The 17,927-nt window shown below is 40.3% G+C and overlaps 1 protein-coding gene across 1 annotated transcript; it reads right to left on the bottom strand.

Moving 5' to 3' along the window:
* Positions 1-7,984: 7,984 nt before the first annotated feature.
* Positions 7,985-16,294, bottom strand: LOC121179766 (RNA-binding protein 5-like). The gene is made up of 25 exons (XM_041034787.1): positions 16,168-16,294; positions 15,535-15,588; positions 15,281-15,443; positions 15,015-15,164; positions 14,751-14,820; positions 14,315-14,388; positions 13,420-13,503; positions 13,241-13,301; positions 13,069-13,137; positions 12,806-12,966; positions 12,611-12,708; positions 12,260-12,347; positions 11,355-11,423; positions 11,198-11,270; positions 11,006-11,109; positions 10,760-10,889; positions 10,573-10,664; positions 10,266-10,463; positions 10,030-10,179; positions 9,653-9,727; positions 9,373-9,552; positions 9,119-9,193; positions 8,926-9,026; positions 8,665-8,794; positions 7,985-8,441 (listed from the first exon to the last, which is right to left on the bottom strand). Exons 2-25 carry the CDS (start codon positions 15,549-15,551, stop codon positions 8,316-8,318), a joined length of 2,538 nt encoding a protein of 845 aa, XP_040890721.1. The 5' UTR covers positions 15,552-15,588; positions 16,168-16,294; the 3' UTR covers positions 7,985-8,315.
* Positions 16,295-17,927: the final 1,633 nt, after the last annotated feature.

Genomic DNA, 17,927 nt, shown 5'->3' on the forward strand with positions numbered 1-17,927 from the left:
AGGCCAGCGTGGGTTATAGAACTGTGCTGTAACAATAATTTAAGGGCCATGAGGTGGTCCAGTAGCCCACCTGGTACAAATAAGGTTGTAGCCCTGATGAAAAAGCTACACATTTGATCTTACCTCTGAGCTCTGATTGGATATTTGCACACTAAACAGATGTTGGATCATTGTTGACCTATGTCATGACCTTCAGTCATTACTCATTATGTTAAACTGCCCTGGTTGCATTGTTACCTTTGGGAGATTGACTACCCAAAGGCACAACATAAAGATGTAGTTCAGGTTCTTAAACACAAAGATGTATGTGCTCTTCCATTACTGTAGGTAATTCAAATTTGACCAGTCAAGTCTTTCCCTATTGTGAGAACTGGAAGTGTGCTGTCCCAAAATGATTGAAGTGGATAGACCTACAACCAACATGATTTTGAGCAGCAACACAAAGCTGAAAAAATGTTTTGAAGGATGCAAAACAACCCATGGTGAGTTGGGATAGAAGCAGCAGGGAATGGCTACCCATAGAGGACAGGGCTAGAGATGCTAAGCGAGCAGCTTGTGCATCCCAGAGGTCAGCAGAGGAGCTCCACAGATGTATGCTATAGTTCAAAGCAAGAATCTCAACTACATGAGGCATGTCCTTTAATCTGAGGTTTAATTCCAGAGAGCTGTCCCCTGGTGGTTCTTTTTCCTATTCACAAATAACATGTTGGCATGCTAATTTAAGCGCTGTCAACTAATGAGGAGGGGGTGAACGCAAAGGACATCTGGCAACTGGTTCTGGAGGCACAGCATTTTCATTCAACTGTATGAACTCCCCCTGTTCTTTCCTCTTTTAATGGTGTGTATGAGCCTCTCACCTGCTTCAACTGTGAGCTTTGAAAGGTGATGCACGTGTAGTAGACCAGAGGACTTTCTGACTGCAAAGAGCAGCGCACTGCAAGGCGTATGCATAGAAACTGGGTGTAGCAACGGTCTGCAGCACAAGCTGGATTATCATTGAGCAGAGATACTAAATGACTAATTTAAGTAACTGCACTGAAACTGGTGACACTGCACAAAATACAGTGGAGGGCAAAGTTACATAAAATGAAACACACATTAACACGTTAACTATGGTGGGAATGTCATGATTTCCAAGTGTTTGAGCCCAAGCACTAGAAAAACAGAATTTTTACCTGATGATGGTGTTAGATGAAAGATCAGGGGATCATTACAATTCATGCTGTGGGTACCGTGAATGTATGCACAAAATATCATGACAATTTATCCAGTAGTTTTTGAGTGATCCAGAGAGGTTGACCGACTGACAGACCGATATTGCCATTCCCAGAGCTGTGACACTGGCATGGCTAACAACATGCAAGCCTTACTTTGGACAAAAGGGAAAACACTTGCACTTTGGGATGTGCGATTCTGAGCAGAGAATCTGGTCAGAAATCACTCATCAGAACTTTTGCTGTCGTCATGGGGTTCTGACTGTAAAGGACAACAGATGTGTAAGAGTAATATTTTCCTTTGGCGACTCATTCAAAGTAAAAAATGTGCCATTTACCATCGTTATTAACTTCCACTGAAAGGCACAAAATGTAACTAAAACAAATTTCTGGCTGGCTGCATTCTTTCTGTCTTTGTACAGAGATCACAGGTGAACTTTTGTATTGTTGGCCAGCACAAATGCTGGCAGGGACACGTCATTAATTTTAATAGATCAAAAACACGTGTAGAGTGTCTTTCATTTAGTTGGCAGGACAACATAAATTATGAATGTGCACAGTGATCACAATGATTTTACCCTATGAAAGTAACATCCTTGCAATTAATGAATACACATTAAAACCAGTAACCCAAATCCTAACAGAAAGAGTATCGTTTTTTAGTTTCTCCTTTAAAAACATTCTCTCAGGCAAACTTTGCATAAACATGGTTACCACGCAGGTTACAGCAGCACACAAAACTCCATACATAAAATAAAATATTTTAACAATAACCTTGTTGACAAAAACTGATGATGATTTCCTGGTCTAAAGCACTTTCATTTTTGCTTGCGTTCACCAAAAGAGTGTAGTGGTAAGTATTTCATAGAAAAAGCAGAAAGTCCTTTTTGTACAAGCTGCAACACACACTACTGAACCTAACTTATTACATCAACAAAGCAGTGGAGCCTTCTGCTGCAGCTTTGAATGGATTTCTGAAAACAATGGGAGCCTGTGACTTCTGGGAGGTCAGGCAAACCCATGTAACAGTGTAACAACTTATGACTTTGGTATCTGTGGTTAATACGTAAGTGGATTTAGACTTTTCAAAGGCAGATCTAGGAAGAAAAAGGAGTCTTTTTTAAACTGTACAAATATCTTCTCTTTTTCCCAACACTTGTAATCCTATACCAAAAGAAAAGCTGTCTGTGTAATCTTCACTTGGCTGCCTTCAAAGAATCAAATTTAGAACTTTTTTTTTTTTCCCAAGGGTGTACCCTCACACTTATGGAGCTTGATTTGTGGCCTCCTGTCTGTTCTCCGTGCATGGCCCCCGCCATGCACGTAATTAGGAGAAACAGGAAGAAAAGATCTTATCACAGACCACTAAACACATTCAGTTAATTTTGCTGAGCCCTGTTGGAAGATGCTACAATCAAACTCAATTAAGGTCAATCTTCCAGTGCATTCTTCACTTCGGGAAGAGATGCCAGTCACTGTGGGATTATTCAAAGCACCATGGACCACTCATGGATGAGCAAGAAATAACCATGCTGAGGAAATTACGTGGTCATGCAATTACCTGGGAGTGAGATGGTGCTTTCTGTAGGACAATAGGCAGTTTGGGGAAGGTTTACTAATGCCTTGTGAGTCGAGTGTGTCGGTGACTCACATTCATGCTGTGTGAACATCAGCTAACACTGACGACACCTGACATGGTGCCTTGGGGGCTACAGGCATGAGTCAGTTTGTAGGTGTTAAAGAAAATTACGTGCCAGCTCAGTTGATCAGGTTTGTTTACATGAATAAAAATGAGTAAAGGGAGAGAAGAATATGAGCCATATCGTACAGTATATATCAACAGTCTTTTAACTTTTGTTTTGTTTTACTCTACAATATCAGCACTGACTTCCCTTTATGACTGAATACTTCTTTGGTTTGTGGTGCACAATTAAAAAAAAAAAAAAAGTAGTCAAATTAACCTAAAATCACAAATCACCCAACATTTTTCATACAGAATTTCAGATATCAAAAGACATCCTTTTTTTTTTCAATCACAGGGTCTTGTCTCAGAGATGGATGTGTTGTTATATGAGCATCTGCAGAACTTCAAGAAGTTTCCATCTTCCCTTAAAGTTAAGAATTGTAGTTATTTCTTGTTTGACAATCCCAACTCAAAGACCACTTGCTAAGATTTTTTTCTTGGAGCTTTCAACCTTATCATGCTGTCTTCATCAGCAGATGGAGTTTGCTCAGCTGCCAGCAGCTAGCTGATTTAATTAACTGATATCATTGCTTAAGAAAACATTGATCCATCTCACATTATAGTAGATTAGATATAAACTTCCGTAACACAAGCAGGCAATGAGACGTTAGCCGAAAACAAAACGGCATATTGTCAGCAACTGCAAATGTTACATAACACCACAGTAAGCTAGAGTAATCAGGGAGTTTCTGAAGCATTTATCAAGAGGAGACATCTGTCATACCAGGGGATTGCTGTTTGTTATTCTCTCCAGACTTCAATCATCCGAGAAAGTTTTTACAGAAGAAGTTCACAAAGTGTCCACTCTCCTACTCACATAAACACATAATTGGGCCACCTGCCATTGCTCCTCTTTTTCCATCAAAGACACACACTCACATAGTCATGCACACACACACGTACATCGCTCTGTAGGACACAGAGAAGTCCTGAGCATTATTCCTCTCAGCGGGAGGAATTCCCTGAAGGAGAAGGCTTGCCATTCCAGGAGGGACCTGAAACAGAGGCCCAGAGAGGGAAGAAAGTGAGGGAGTAAAGGGAAAGATGGGGGAAAACACATTCTAGGGTAAAGGTTTCTCTGATTTAGTTGGCTTGCAGTGTGAATAATTTGCCCTTTAAGTGGACCAAATATTCATAGTCCCTGGATAATATATATATGTATATATAGCCTACCTGCTAAACACTAGTATGTTAGCATGAAGCATTTGGGCAGCACAAGCATTTAGCCCAAAGCCCTGTGCAGCCTCACAGAGCTGCTTGCAAGGCTGCAGACTCTGTCTTGTTTAACGAATCAATATCTTTAATTACTTTGTTTTTTTGATAACTTGCATCAATTACATGCAAAATTTTTGTGCAATCAGATCTTGTGAGTTGAGGTCTTGCAATCATCTTGTTACGTTATCATCACTACATTCGCTTTTCAGTCAAGACAGAATATGTCCCTAATCCACAGTTAAGGGAATTCTCACGGTCTGTCAGCTTCTCTGTAAGTTCATCAATTTTTTTACAAATCTCTAATCAATTTTCATCCCTTTGCCAGATGCTTGGTCAAGCCTCAGATCATCATTGTATGCCCCACAAACCTGCAGCATCTGCAGGAAAGATGAAAGGCTCATGTGACAATGTAAATCCTCAAAAAGAAAGAAAACATGCTAAATTATCAATGTAAAAAGACATATAATTAGATATACCCTTTGCTGGTTAATAAGAACTTCTGACAACCTAAAATCTCCAAACAGATATTATTAGGAAATTGTCTAAAGGGACTCATGGGAGAAATATCCAAAACATTTTTGGAATAATGACTCAATAAAAAGTAGAAATACCTCATTTTATGAATACTAAGATTTAATAATACTTCTAAACTCCCTCTAAATGAATGTGTGGATTGTAAGTTCCTCAGTTATTGAATTCACTTTTCCTCTGTTTGGACAGCTGGCCAGAGTTTTTAAACGACTTGCCGGCATGAGACAAGTGTATTACCAGTGTGGGTTCCTCTGTTGTTCATGTATTTGTTCCAAGTATAGTCTTAGATGTATTTCCTTTTAGATCCCTGAGGAAAGGAACACAAACATGTCAGATGTAGACAAACAGGACGCTGTACAGTATGTCCTCTGGATCAATGTGGCTTCACCACAATCCACCTGACAGCATCGCCTACAAGGCCTCCCTGTTTAGAGGGACAAAATTGACTTAATTCACAGCAACTCTTTGTGTACATGCACAGCTAATAGTAGCTAACAGTAATGTCCAATAGGCCACCATGTCCCTGGGTCACGGTGCCGCTCTGTACAGTAGTTTTAGGGTTGGCGTTAGGCATTCAACTGGGATGATCAAGGTTAGGATAAGGGGCCAAGGAATGTATAATGTTAACCAGGGTACCCACAGAGATAGTGGAACAAGTCTGTGAGTTTGTTCGCAAAGACGTCTCTGCAAGCTCACATTCCGGTTGTCTTTCAATGCAGATGAGTCTCTGGTAGTCTGCAGCAAATCACCACAAATTTATAATATAGCAAAACAATGAAAACACCTTGTATTTAAATGTTTTACAATAATCTGAAGATGCAGTTGCTTCAGCTGCCATTTAATTCTCATTGAGCTATGTGTGTTAGTTATTACTACTACAAGCCAACCACAGCTTAATTTGTTGCTTTCAAAGATGCCCCCATCAGCAAAGTATCATTTGCCATGTGCAGTAATACATAGCAAAAGCAAGAATATAAGGTCTGTTCAACCTAAATAACTCTGCATCTTATCTTTTCAGAACGGCGTATGATTTAGGAACACAGGAAGGAAGACATCTCTTGAGGCTGTTTCTAGGGCATGGAGTGGCTGCATGAGTAGAAATCGTATTTGTTTCATATTCTCTGTACATTTGGGACATGATGTATGTATGCCAGCCTCATCCCCTCTCAGTTTTTATTCAGCACAAGTGTGGCCACTGACTGTGTTATGCAAAACGGCTTAGTCAACTGACACAGATTCTGGTAAGCTGAGCCAGTGCCATGCTGAAAACTGAGTACGCATTCACAAGTGTCCCTGTGAGACAGTGAGCCCAGTTCATTTCGTGCTGCAGTATTAATCAACAGGGAGATCAAAGCTGTCATTCTGCTACTACAGGGTTAGTTAATCTGCACCGTTTGGCTGTCACTCGAGGAGACCTGGGTATAAGATCTGGCATCCTTCCTTTCCATGCCACCTGGTATGACACATGAAATCTTGGTAGTAGCAATTATGGGGAAGGTTTCTTCAGGAAAAAAACAACAACAAATTTTTATGATTCGAATTCACCTCTAGCTGTACTGTGTGTGCCTGTCATATTATGACCCCAACACCAGTGAGGTTAATCCCCACCCCGCCCCATCCCACCCTGTGCCCAGCACCAGTGAGGACATCATTATGTCAATGTAGGACAGGCAGTGCGAGGGCAACAGCTGATGTAAGCAGCAGCACAGACTACAATCACAGCAAGATGGAGAAAAGATTTAATTTGACAAGCAATTAAACATGAAAAGCGCTCAAACTATCAGCAAGAAAAAAGAAATAAAATCATGGGTGCACCAGTTAAAAGTGAAAGTTTTGTAAACAAACATTTTCTAACTAAAGTTTCATAAGTTCAAAGACAATGTTAATAGATTTTTTGGTGAAGTTTTCTTTTATCACTTTAATTGTAACTGGAAATTCCCTCTAAAATGGACACTGCCCCCTAGTGATCAGAATGAGAGTGAATTGTTGCACTTTAAGTACTTGAAAATGCAACACAGGTGTCTACATCACACATTTTTAAAATAATAAAAAAAAAAAGATATAGTCTTTCAAACCCTTCACTGAAATCTGACACTGGAATTTTACATTTGAACGTCCAGTGAACAGTCCAAAGTGTGAAAGGCACCACAGATTACTTTAAATTCACTTGCATATGACTCATCCACAGAAAAATAAACAACCCCATTCTGAATATTTATCTTTAGAAAGCTAGAGAATAAAGAGAACACAGCAGGGGGTGGCAGGGGCTACTCTATCTTTGTGCTGTGTGTCGTTGTGGTTTCATGCACCATCCTCAAACCATCCTCTCAGTTCTTTCAGGAAATAGCAGAAAGCTGGAACAACCCGAACACACATAACCAAGATTCCATGGGGCATCTTCAAAAACACTGACATTCCCACTGAAGCGAGAGCCGGTCAAACATGCCAAATACTGGGCCCCAGGAAAGAGGATATGAAGGCAGCCAAAGAACGTCTGGCACAAATAATGGGCAGCATGTCTTGCGGTAGTTGATAGATAATCTAAAACCTTGGAAACTAAATTATACTTTTTACACCTTGTATGAACATCCTGAACTTTCAAAAACTCAGTTTAAATATCTGCACTACAACCAGTTTACCAGTATGATTCTAACCTGCCGTGATTATATAAAATTATACGATTAAAAAAAAAAGTCTATTGCACAACAAAGGTTATCTGAAAGGTTATTTAAAAACATAACCTCTCACATCATCTCTCCTCTTTGAGCCTGTATCCAAGTCATGAAATAAACAGGCTCAACCTGTAGATTCTAATCAGGACTTTAATTATTGTGCATTAGGTTAAGAGAGCTTTTTAATGATGGTGTGGAAGCATTAAGCACTGGAGAAATCGAAAGTTGATAAGAACAACCAGTCACTGTCAGGTCACATGGAAGAATGACAGCTCGACAGAATGACTCTCGAGTTCTCAGACCACTTTGACCTTTTAATATTGATCTTCGAGATCATTACTGCCAATCACAGTTCTCTGTGATGTACTGCTCAGTAATTGCTACAAAGCCACTGTGTATTCCTCATGTACTGTATATCTACTGTGGTATGTTACCATTGCTTAGTAAAGTAAAAACATTTGAGTCCTAATTTCATGACATAAGAATGATAATGAAAAGCTACAGGGCACAGAATTATTAAATATTCTGTTTTACTATGTATCTTTGCACATATGGCAAGATGCCCATTTTCTATTATGTTATTTCTCTTTATAACAGGACGTTTATTCAAAAGGCAGAAAAAGTATTTGTGAGCACAAAGGTCGGGTTTATTATCACGCTGATTCTTTTGGATTCTCACAGAAACAGAAAACCTCAGCAGATCCACATATTTTTATGTACTAACACTCAAAACAAATGTACACGTTTATACAACAGGAAACATATTCTGGATGACAAAATATTAAGCTATAGTAAACAAAACTACATTTTATGTACATAAAAAGGATATAAATTACAATTCAAATCTGTACAGGGAAAAAAAAAACCTCTCATAGTAAGATCATTTGGCCACAGAATTTGGATTTCACAGTTCAGAGTGATTACTTTTCTCTCTCCAGTTCACTCTATCTCGGTGAAACGGGCAAACATGGCCTTACGTACAGCATCCTTGTATGTGTCAGATGGTGAGAGTTCATATGAGCTTCCTTTAATACCCAAGCCTGTGCCCTTGGTCCTTAATGAAGCCTGTGGGGAGAAGACAAAGACGGTTATCAGAGGAGACAGATTGGACACAGGTGCCCCTCAGGTAACAGTGCTAATTGCTTTGTGAGTGAAAAAGAACACACTGACATGCATATTCCATCTGTTAGGAGCTGCTAAGGAGATGAGAGTTTTATTTTGGGGGGAAAAAAAAAAAAGAAAAGAATTGACAAAAGATTTATTAAAGATTTATTGTTGGCCTCCTCACCGAGATGGGAGCAGTGATTCCCTGTTGGTGACGCCCCAGACCTTTGCCCTCCTGCCAGCCCATTGCTTGCAACATTTTGTTCCCAATATTATCACTGGTTAGGCCGTTTTTGGTAGGCTGTTCATAGCTTCTGTTGAATCGGAGATCAGAGAAGATGACAAAATTGTAAAAAGTTGTTGACAGAGGTTTCACTTTCTTCAGGGAAAAAATCACTAATCTGAAAATTTGACAGATGGTTTTCACGTTAACTGTAACACTTACACTGTTGGGGTTGGGGGTTGATAAAATTTCTTCTTAGGTGCAGGAGGTTCAGGCACACCGTACTTCTCCCTCCTCTCTGCAGCTCTGTCTCTGTACTTCAGCTGTTAAAAAAAATAAGAAACATTATTGACTGTGTGTGCACTTGTGAAACTACTAAAGGAGAAAAACTGGAATAAATTCTTGAGCCAAACACCTCAGCCTCTTTCCTCTCCAGCTCTTCCAGCTCAGCTTCTGAAAGCCTTGATCTTCTCTGGATTTCCAAATTTTGCTGCCAAACCACAAGCAAACAAAGTAAATATCCTATTCCCGTGTAAATTCAAGCCAGTTTAAGATCTATAATATCCCCTTTCCATTTTGAATCAATGCTTTATACATTGAACAGATGGTAGTGCCCAGAATATTCATAGCTGCTTGCGCATTAAACGCCTGCTGTTTTACCATCCTCACCTTGTGAAGGTCAGAGAGCTGCTGGTGACGCAGCAGAGCCTCTTTGGTGGGGAACTGCCGTCGACACAGCAAACAAACCATCTTCATCCAGTCTGTTATTTTTCCCTCGTCGTCCGCTGCTCTATCGGAGCTGCCCTCCTCAGGGTCACTGTCCCCGTTGTACGCGGCAACCAGACCACTCTGTCATATGAAAGGATAAAGGATAAAGATGGAGTGTTCTGGGATTTGCTTTTGTTAATATTTGTGGAGTGGGGAAATAATCCCAAAGGCAGAAACACACCTTAGCCGAAGTCTCCTGTTCTGTGTTCTTGAATTGCTCATTCATGAAGGACGGCATCTCAAAGCCTCCCAATTGCTGGAAGGAAACAAATTCTTACCAACGAATAAAATCATTTAAAATATAAGATCTTTTACAAAACAAAGGCCAGTCCCTCATTTTATGTTCATTATAGACATGTTGATTTTAATGGTTGGCAAAGAAAAAAAGGATTTCTGTTTGAAATTTCATTCACTAACAATCCAAATGTAAGATATTATTAATGTGCATTTCCAAATGATTTTTCTCAGTTTGTATCAGCAGTTTCACATGTGCCATTACACTTATCCAATGCATAACATAATGTATGTACTTAGGCCAAATAGTGACTTCTACTCTACCTTCTTCTCGAAGAGGGAGAAACCTGCATCGGCGGCTGCAGACTCTTTCCTCTCTTCCTCCTTAGATGGTCCTAAGCCTTGGAAACTGCTCTTAAAGCTTTCTTTTTGCTTATTTAAGCTTTTTGCCCATCGCTCCATGTCCTTTGCAATCTGCAATTTGATTAACAGTCAGTATTATTTCAAAGAAAAGATAACAATTATTTAAAAAACACATTTAAAAAAAGCAGAGCATTTACCTGTTGTGCAGACTTGCTTTTGGGCTTTTCTTTTTTCTCTTTGGACTCTTTAGTGCTTGTGGTGCTCGCGGATGAGGAACTTGCGGTGGTGTTCGATGTGGACGCTTGGTCTGTGCTCGTGTCTGTTGGCGCAGGGACGTATGCCTGTTTCTCACTGTCCCAGTAGAGGTACTGCTGCGTCTCGGAGTTATAGTAGTACTGTTGATGACAAGCATTATGAAAACTGTATAATCAGTTATGGATAAAATAAATAAATACATTTTTCCCAGGATATTCTGTACATACAATAAGACCACAGGGTACATACTTGGCTGCTGGGATCATAGTACAGACCAGTCTGTGGGTCGTAGTAGTAACCTGAAGACTCATCATACTGATACGTGGAGGTATCAGGGACAGCTACAGATACCAAAAGAAGCACATGTGAAACAAAACATGAAATTCATCAACTCATACACATACAGAGGAGAGTTTCTGCAGCTAACTCTTCTCACCTGATGAGCTCACAGTCGGGGCAGCACAAACCGTAGTTGCAGCAGTGGAACTTGCTGTTGTTTCCGGTGATGCTGTGCAAACACTAGCAGCCTGTTGTATTACATCAACTGCCCTCGCTAGCTGATGTGACTGAGAAGAGAAGAAAAAAAAATGAGCTTTTGCATCTACCATGAAATACCAGAGTTAAATAATAAATGAGTAGTTCTGTTTGCAGTATATAGACGCCATGTAGCTACACTGTCTACCTGTAGGGCAGGCTGGCTGATAATGACCGGCTGGTAAACTTGGGCCGTCTGGGATATGACCACACCAGTGGCTGCAGGAATCAAAGTCTTCATTCCTGGAGCAGCTGCAGTCAGTAATAATAAAATGATCAATTTCATCCTTAGTATAAATAGGACCCAAATTATCTGTGAGTGACTGACACCTCGTATTACCTCCCAGTAATCCATCTCCAGTGACATTAGGCAATCCTTCCGGCTGCTGCCGCCATACTTGATAATTCTGTCCCTAAGTCAGAGAGAGAAACGTTAAGCAAACCATTGGTCTTCCTTATTAAAGTCACTGTTACAATACAATGGACTGTGAACTAACCTGTGTTTGCTGTGCAAAGCCCTCTGGAAGAGTAATGTAGTCAGAGGTGGCACCTGAACCTTGTTGTAACTAAAACAGATAAAAACATGTGTATGTGAGCAAAGTCAGTAACCACACACAAGAACCCCAAATAAAACGTGCCACGTTGTATCTGCAATATTTTGCAAATAAATATCTAAATTCATTAAACCTTATCTGTAGCTTAAAAACAAAATAGTAAAATGTGCACATTAAGCTCCAGTAATCAGTATCTTTTTAATAGAGAATGAATCAAGGGACAACAGTTTCGAATACTGATGATCCCACTGAGAATCAACACTCCACTCTGCAGCTTTTTGGTCCTTTCATGTCATTAGTTTCATTCACCAGTCCACATGTTTGTCTCTCAAATGAATGACAAACATCAACAAAGAAAAGGTGATGAAACAATTTTCCCTAAACACTTGCTAAACCAGTCCAGACAGGAAATACTGGACATTTTTTAAATAACAGATGATGAGAAAGAGGGCTCCAAAAGGACACTCATGTTGCTCTGTTAGGTATGACAATGGTTTATGAGAGCCATTGATACTCAACCATACTGAATGAACTGAAACAATGAGATGAAAGCTGGGAAAAATGTTTGACATTATAGGGAGTAATCTGATTTTTCTGCAGTTTATCCCTATCAAAAAGTAAGAGCATGTTCAGCACAACAGTAGGTGAACATTTATTTTAGAATACAAAAACGCTTATTAAAAAAAATAATTGTCAGAAATTTTAGAAGCTTTGGCAACAATTGCTCGTGACCTTAGTTTAATGTCACAGCACATATTTGTGGAGTTACTTCTTATTTGATCCTATTTTAAGGGAAACGAATGTAAATTACTCAGAAATACAAATGAACACAAGTAAAACCATAATACCTGGCTGGACGACCACTGAGCCGCAGCAATGGCTGTGCTGGCAACTGAGAGAGCACTGGCTCTGACCCCATCAGGTTGTGCTGAGTCTCTGCAAAGGACACACAGTCTTAGACTTGTTAAACTACATGTAAGAAGAACATGAGTCCCTTATTTTAGGATAACGGAACCAATTTTATTTCATTTTGGGTAGAAGACAAAAACAAATTTAAAATATTTAAAATAGCATGTGGGGACAAATCTCCCGACATTGTGATGTTTACGCTACATAGATCCAAAAGAACTTAGATGTACTATATTCTATGTGTGTGTGTGTGTGTGTGTGTGTGTGTGTGTGTGTGTGTGATGACTCACTTTCTAGCACTCTTGGCATAATCCACACCAATTGTTTTCCCATCCAGTTTTAGAGGTGGCTGGAGGCTCTGGAGAATAGTGAGCAGCTGCGAAGCCTCCTTTACAAGTTAAGACACAACACTGTCACACACATGTACAGACCCAAACAGAAACATATTGACTTACATAATGATAACATACTGACTACATACATACCAAGGGAGATGACAGTTGAACAAAGGCAAAGCCTCTATTCTGTCCTGTTTGTTTGTCTTTAATGAGGCGGATGTTGCCTGGAGACAGGTTGGCGTAGGGGGCCAATATGTTCAAAATCCCTTCGACCGTTGAAAGGGGCGCAATGTTCCTCAAAATTATTGCTGTTAACAAAAAGAGCAGTTACGAATAAACACAGAATGTGAGCACGGGGAGGATGAAATATTTCAATATGTAGTGGAAAAAAAAAAAAAAAACACACTCACTGTCTCCATTGTAATCTCCTGGCTGTTGGGACTCTACATTTAAACCATTTGCTCCAGAAGACTCTACTTCTATACTCAACAAGAGTGACACACAGGTTACCATTAGTCAGTACAAGTCGCTAACACAGTGCAGGACAGAGCTGATGATTCAAACAGAGAAGTAACAACTCACCAACTTTTGCTGCTCCGCACCTGAAACACTTCAGCCTCTTCCGAAAATTGTACAGACCACACTGTAATAAACCGACAGCAATGTTTTATTTTGATTATAACAAAGCAGAAAAACAAAACAAAAAAATGTATGCAGGGATCTTGGTGTAGTTAGAGAAAAAAAAAAAAAAAAACACTCACAGCATTGCAAAGCCAGTTTTCAAACTTCTGTCTCCTGTTGCTGTAGTGCACTGCAATGCTTTTCCCCTGGATCACCAGCTTGTTCTGTGAAAGTCAAAAACCACCAGTTATTTCACATTCGGACATGTTTAATCCAAAGAAGCAGGTGAGGTCCTGCCACTACCCCCACCCCATGAGTGAGAGCAGCTGGAACGGGAAAGAGTGGCTAGGCTTACACTCGCTGCTTAGGTAGAGTGTCTCAGGGAGTAAAAGGGAACAGAGGTAGAAAGAGAAGTTCAGAGAGAGAGAGCTGCAGTTCTGTGTACGAGGGAATGAGTCCTCAGAAAAAAAAAAGTTCTAAGTGTTTGGGACCGGAGTGCTGCCAGCTCGTCCCTCTCTCATTCCAGTCTTCGGATTTTAAATGGAGATGAGAAAATATCCAAGCGACTGAGCTGGAGCAGAATGTGCCGTGACACCACAGGGCAGTCAGAACTAAGCAAGACCAGTTGGGCCACACTGTTAACAGAAAGCCTACTCTTGATAAGGGGAGGCAAAAGATCCTTCTGAGCTTAAGGTCCTAAAGATATTCTGCATAGCGTCTCTGTTAATTACTGAAACAGAAAACACAGAAGATTTCATTGCATTTCACTGTGATTCAACCCTGATTTCACAATATACACTAATCTGCACAGCTAAGAGACTCTTAATTTGGCTGAAAAAGCTGCTGTATACTTAGAAAATGAATCAACCAAGTGTGTGATATCAAAAATATTGACCTCTGATATCACAGATGTGCATCCCCTAACTACATACAAATAGATTTCAGCTCTGTAAACTGGTATCATCATCATGGTACTGATTAATTTGGGCTCTAATCTCCAAGAATAATTCTAGACTTGGTGATTGTTGAGGCAACCTGATTGGTCTCCATCCATCGGGTAGAATCTTGCAAGTGATAAAACTCCACGAAGGCGAAACCTCGGCTTATACCTAGAGACAGCATTCAAATATAGACGGGAGGCGTGTTAGTTAGAATGCTTTGGTGCAACATTCAAACTCACAATGGGTCTGTACAGTCCAATTCAAAGTAAAGAAACGGGGGTGGGGAGGGTGCTTACAAGACTGCAGTGCATTTTGTTTACCATAGCTTGTAATGTCTGCACAAAAAAGGTTGAGGTATAGTACATACAGTTACCTCCTTACCTGACCAAAGTCAGACAGAAAAGATCCTCTGAAGGTTGTAATATGAGGCTTTTTTTTTTCAGGAATAGCCATAAAGGAGGTAAAGTGGGATTTTAAGACACAGCACATGGGTGAATGTGAGACACATGCCTCTGGAAAGCAACACTCACCTGTCCTTTTCTTCATCAAACGTATGTCCACAGGCTGGGGTCCCTGCAGCTGCTCGAGTGCTGTGCGGATCTGGAAGAAGAGGCAGATGGTTGAATTAATTTATTTATTTACTCACTATAGCCGATATTCTTTCTTAATGTTTTGCTTTGTCAGTTGCCTCTTTCTTACTAAGTTAGCCAGAAAAAGCAGTTGTCACCAGGTGAATTCCTCTGACTTTACCCTTAAAATGTATGAGTGAGAATGAATGAGAACTGTAAACTTACATCATCCTCTGTGACATGAAGAGACAGACCCCTTAGCATAATGGTCTTGCTCTCCTCTTCCTCCTGCTGATCCATTTTGTAGTCTTGGTCTGGATAATCCCCATCATACTCATCATCCGATCTGTCACTGTTGCGTCGTTTTCGGACCCTCTGTTGCAGAAGAACACAAAAACGATTCAGTTATTACTGATTTCATAAATAAGCAGTTTTGCACTCTAAAAGTAAAAAAGTAAAACGAGCTGACAAAGGTGTTCCTGTTCACTTACCTCTGGACTGTCTCTGCGCTCATCAAAGCGCTCTCTGTGTCTATCATCACCCCATCGTCCATCGTGATCCCTCTCCACATCTCTACTTCGTCTTTCATGCCATTCTATATCATCTCTCCTCCCATCCGAGCCATATCTTCCACAGCGTTCACCCCGACTGAGCCTGAAAGAGAAACATAAAACAGAGTGCCAGTGACATAAATGTATGAATATGCTGAATATGTGTCAATACACTGGATCATGTTAATTTTTACCTTTTATCAGTTCCCATGATTTAGTGTAGAGGACGCAGGTTTGATCAAGGGAATCTGTGGAAAAACAAAATTTAGCATCTGAATCGCTGTCAGTGGGTAGATATCAACAGACTGACGCTTTAAGACGCACTGTTTTGGTTGTGTAGCTAAATTTGGTCACAAAACAAATTTATCGGAGATATTTTTTTAAGGTTAACCCACAGAAACAAAACATAGCACCTGATTTAAAAACAACAACAAAAACAACTGCTTAGCTACACCTTTGCAGTGACCGTGTTGCTCGCAAAAGCTGAAATGTCTGTATTAGCGTTACATGCCATGAACACACGGAGGGCACAGCTTGGGATCTCACAGGCCCGACCTGAAACGACTGGCAGAAAACCCAAAAGCTATTTCGCATGGCGGTTACCTTCAACTATAATAACCAGTCTACTCGTGGTTTAAAGTTCAATAAATTGTTTATCAATGAGAAACAAGTCTTAGCTCTTTGCTGACATGAGAGAAAGCAGGTCACTTTAGCTATGCGCGAGAGACGTTAGCTTAGCGTTTGATGTAGGCTGTGCAGACCTTCAATAACTTAGTATGCGTTCGCCACATAGAGAAATACAAGTCCGTCTCTTCCGCGCAACATACCGCTTTAATAACACAGCTTCCCAGGTCTGGCAATGATCGGATTATATAGGCTTTCTGTATATTTTTTTTTACTCCACTTTTTCCGGTCTGTCAGCATAAGAATATTCTCCCTTATTATTCGACTTTGGGCAAAGAAGTGTGCATTACCGCCACCTAGTGATTAGGATGATTTACAAAGGGTGGAAGTCACAATATGAAGTCAAATAACATATTCAACACAGAGACCAAACAAATAAACTGGAATATCATAAGTACAACATGATATATCCTTCCCCGACCTTCTTGTTAGCTATGTTGTGCAATATCAGAATCTGAATAATATTTTTAATATGTGCACAAAGAGTTTTACTTTGTTGCTCTCAATGTACTTGCACTCTGTTCCAAGAACAACTTTCAGAGGATAGACAGAAATGGTGATAGAGCTAAAAAACAACGCTGAACAAAGACAGGAAAACATGTAAATGGTTTGGATGTACATACAAGGGGGGAGAAAAAATAAACATCAGAACTCAACTCAACTCTACAGAATCAACAGTGAACAACTACAACAACATACACAGCCTGTAGAGAAGCCAAACTCTTTGTGTTAATTGTAAACAAGGATACAACAGTGTAAGAGTGCAGAGTGCTGGAATACATACTGAACAAGAATAAATATTATTCCTGTGCTATTTGCACCTCCATGCACCCTTGCATGGAATGATTTGTTACTTTACAGTAACAGTTTGACCTGTATGAATACATATGTTGATTTCAGCTTGTTGCATGCCTGAACATACTTTACCAGCAAATGTGTTTTTGTTTCTGATTCAAATCCATTGCTTGTCCTAAACCAGGTTACATAAACACTGTGTCATTGTCTTCTTAACTGTTTCCCCAGATCTTCCCCTTCATCATTCATTCCTGAATGGATGGCGTGTCTGTCATTGATCTTACTTCTTCTTTCTGTGACATAACCCTTTAGCCCCTGCATTGCTAATATCTGTCATTCCTGTTCTACATCTGATTTGTCATTACCTTTAATTCCTATATGGGTGTCTATGACGCTATAATAACAATGCTGTTAAGCTTTTTCTTTATTTTATATGTAAGAACAATGAAAAAAATTGGCGATTCCTCATATCTTTAGCGACGGGCATTGTGGGTATTCTCAGCTTGTGTGTATAAAGTATAAAAGCTGCACCGCGACAGAAGGGACGGGCGGCGCCGCCGCTGCACACACTGAAAGATCTGAGCTTCCTCAGAAAATAGTCTACTCATCCCCTTTTTGTATACAGCATCGGTGTGGGTCTTCCAGTCCAGATTACAGTTCAAGTGGACACCTAAGTTTGTACTTTTCCACTGTCTCGACCTCCTCCCCCATGATGATTATGGGTCTGGGTCTGGCTGCAGTTCTGGTCTTCCTAAAGTCAACGACCATCTCCTTGGTCTTCTTGACATTTAGGAGCAGATGATTCCTGCTGGACCACTCCACAAAGTTATCCACTAGGTGCCTGTACTCTAAATCCTGTCCATCTCTAAAACACCCTACCACCGCAGTGTCATCAGAGAACTTCTGCAGGCGGCACGATTCTGTGTTAAAATCAGAGGTGTACAGAGTGAACAGGAACGGTGACAGTACAGGAGATTGTTGTAATATAAATATTGTTAAAACATGGCTGTTTGTGTTAAATGTCTTTTCTTTTTTCTTGGGGAGGGGGGGGGGGGCGCTTGGAGGGGAAGTCGCCCAGGGAGTAGTTCAATGTAGAACCGCTACAGAC

This window comes from Toxotes jaculatrix, chromosome 3 (assembly GCF_017976425.1).
Source record: "Toxotes jaculatrix isolate fToxJac2 chromosome 3, fToxJac2.pri, whole genome shotgun sequence".
Taxonomy (NCBI): Eukaryota; Metazoa; Chordata; class Actinopteri; family Toxotidae; genus Toxotes; species Toxotes jaculatrix.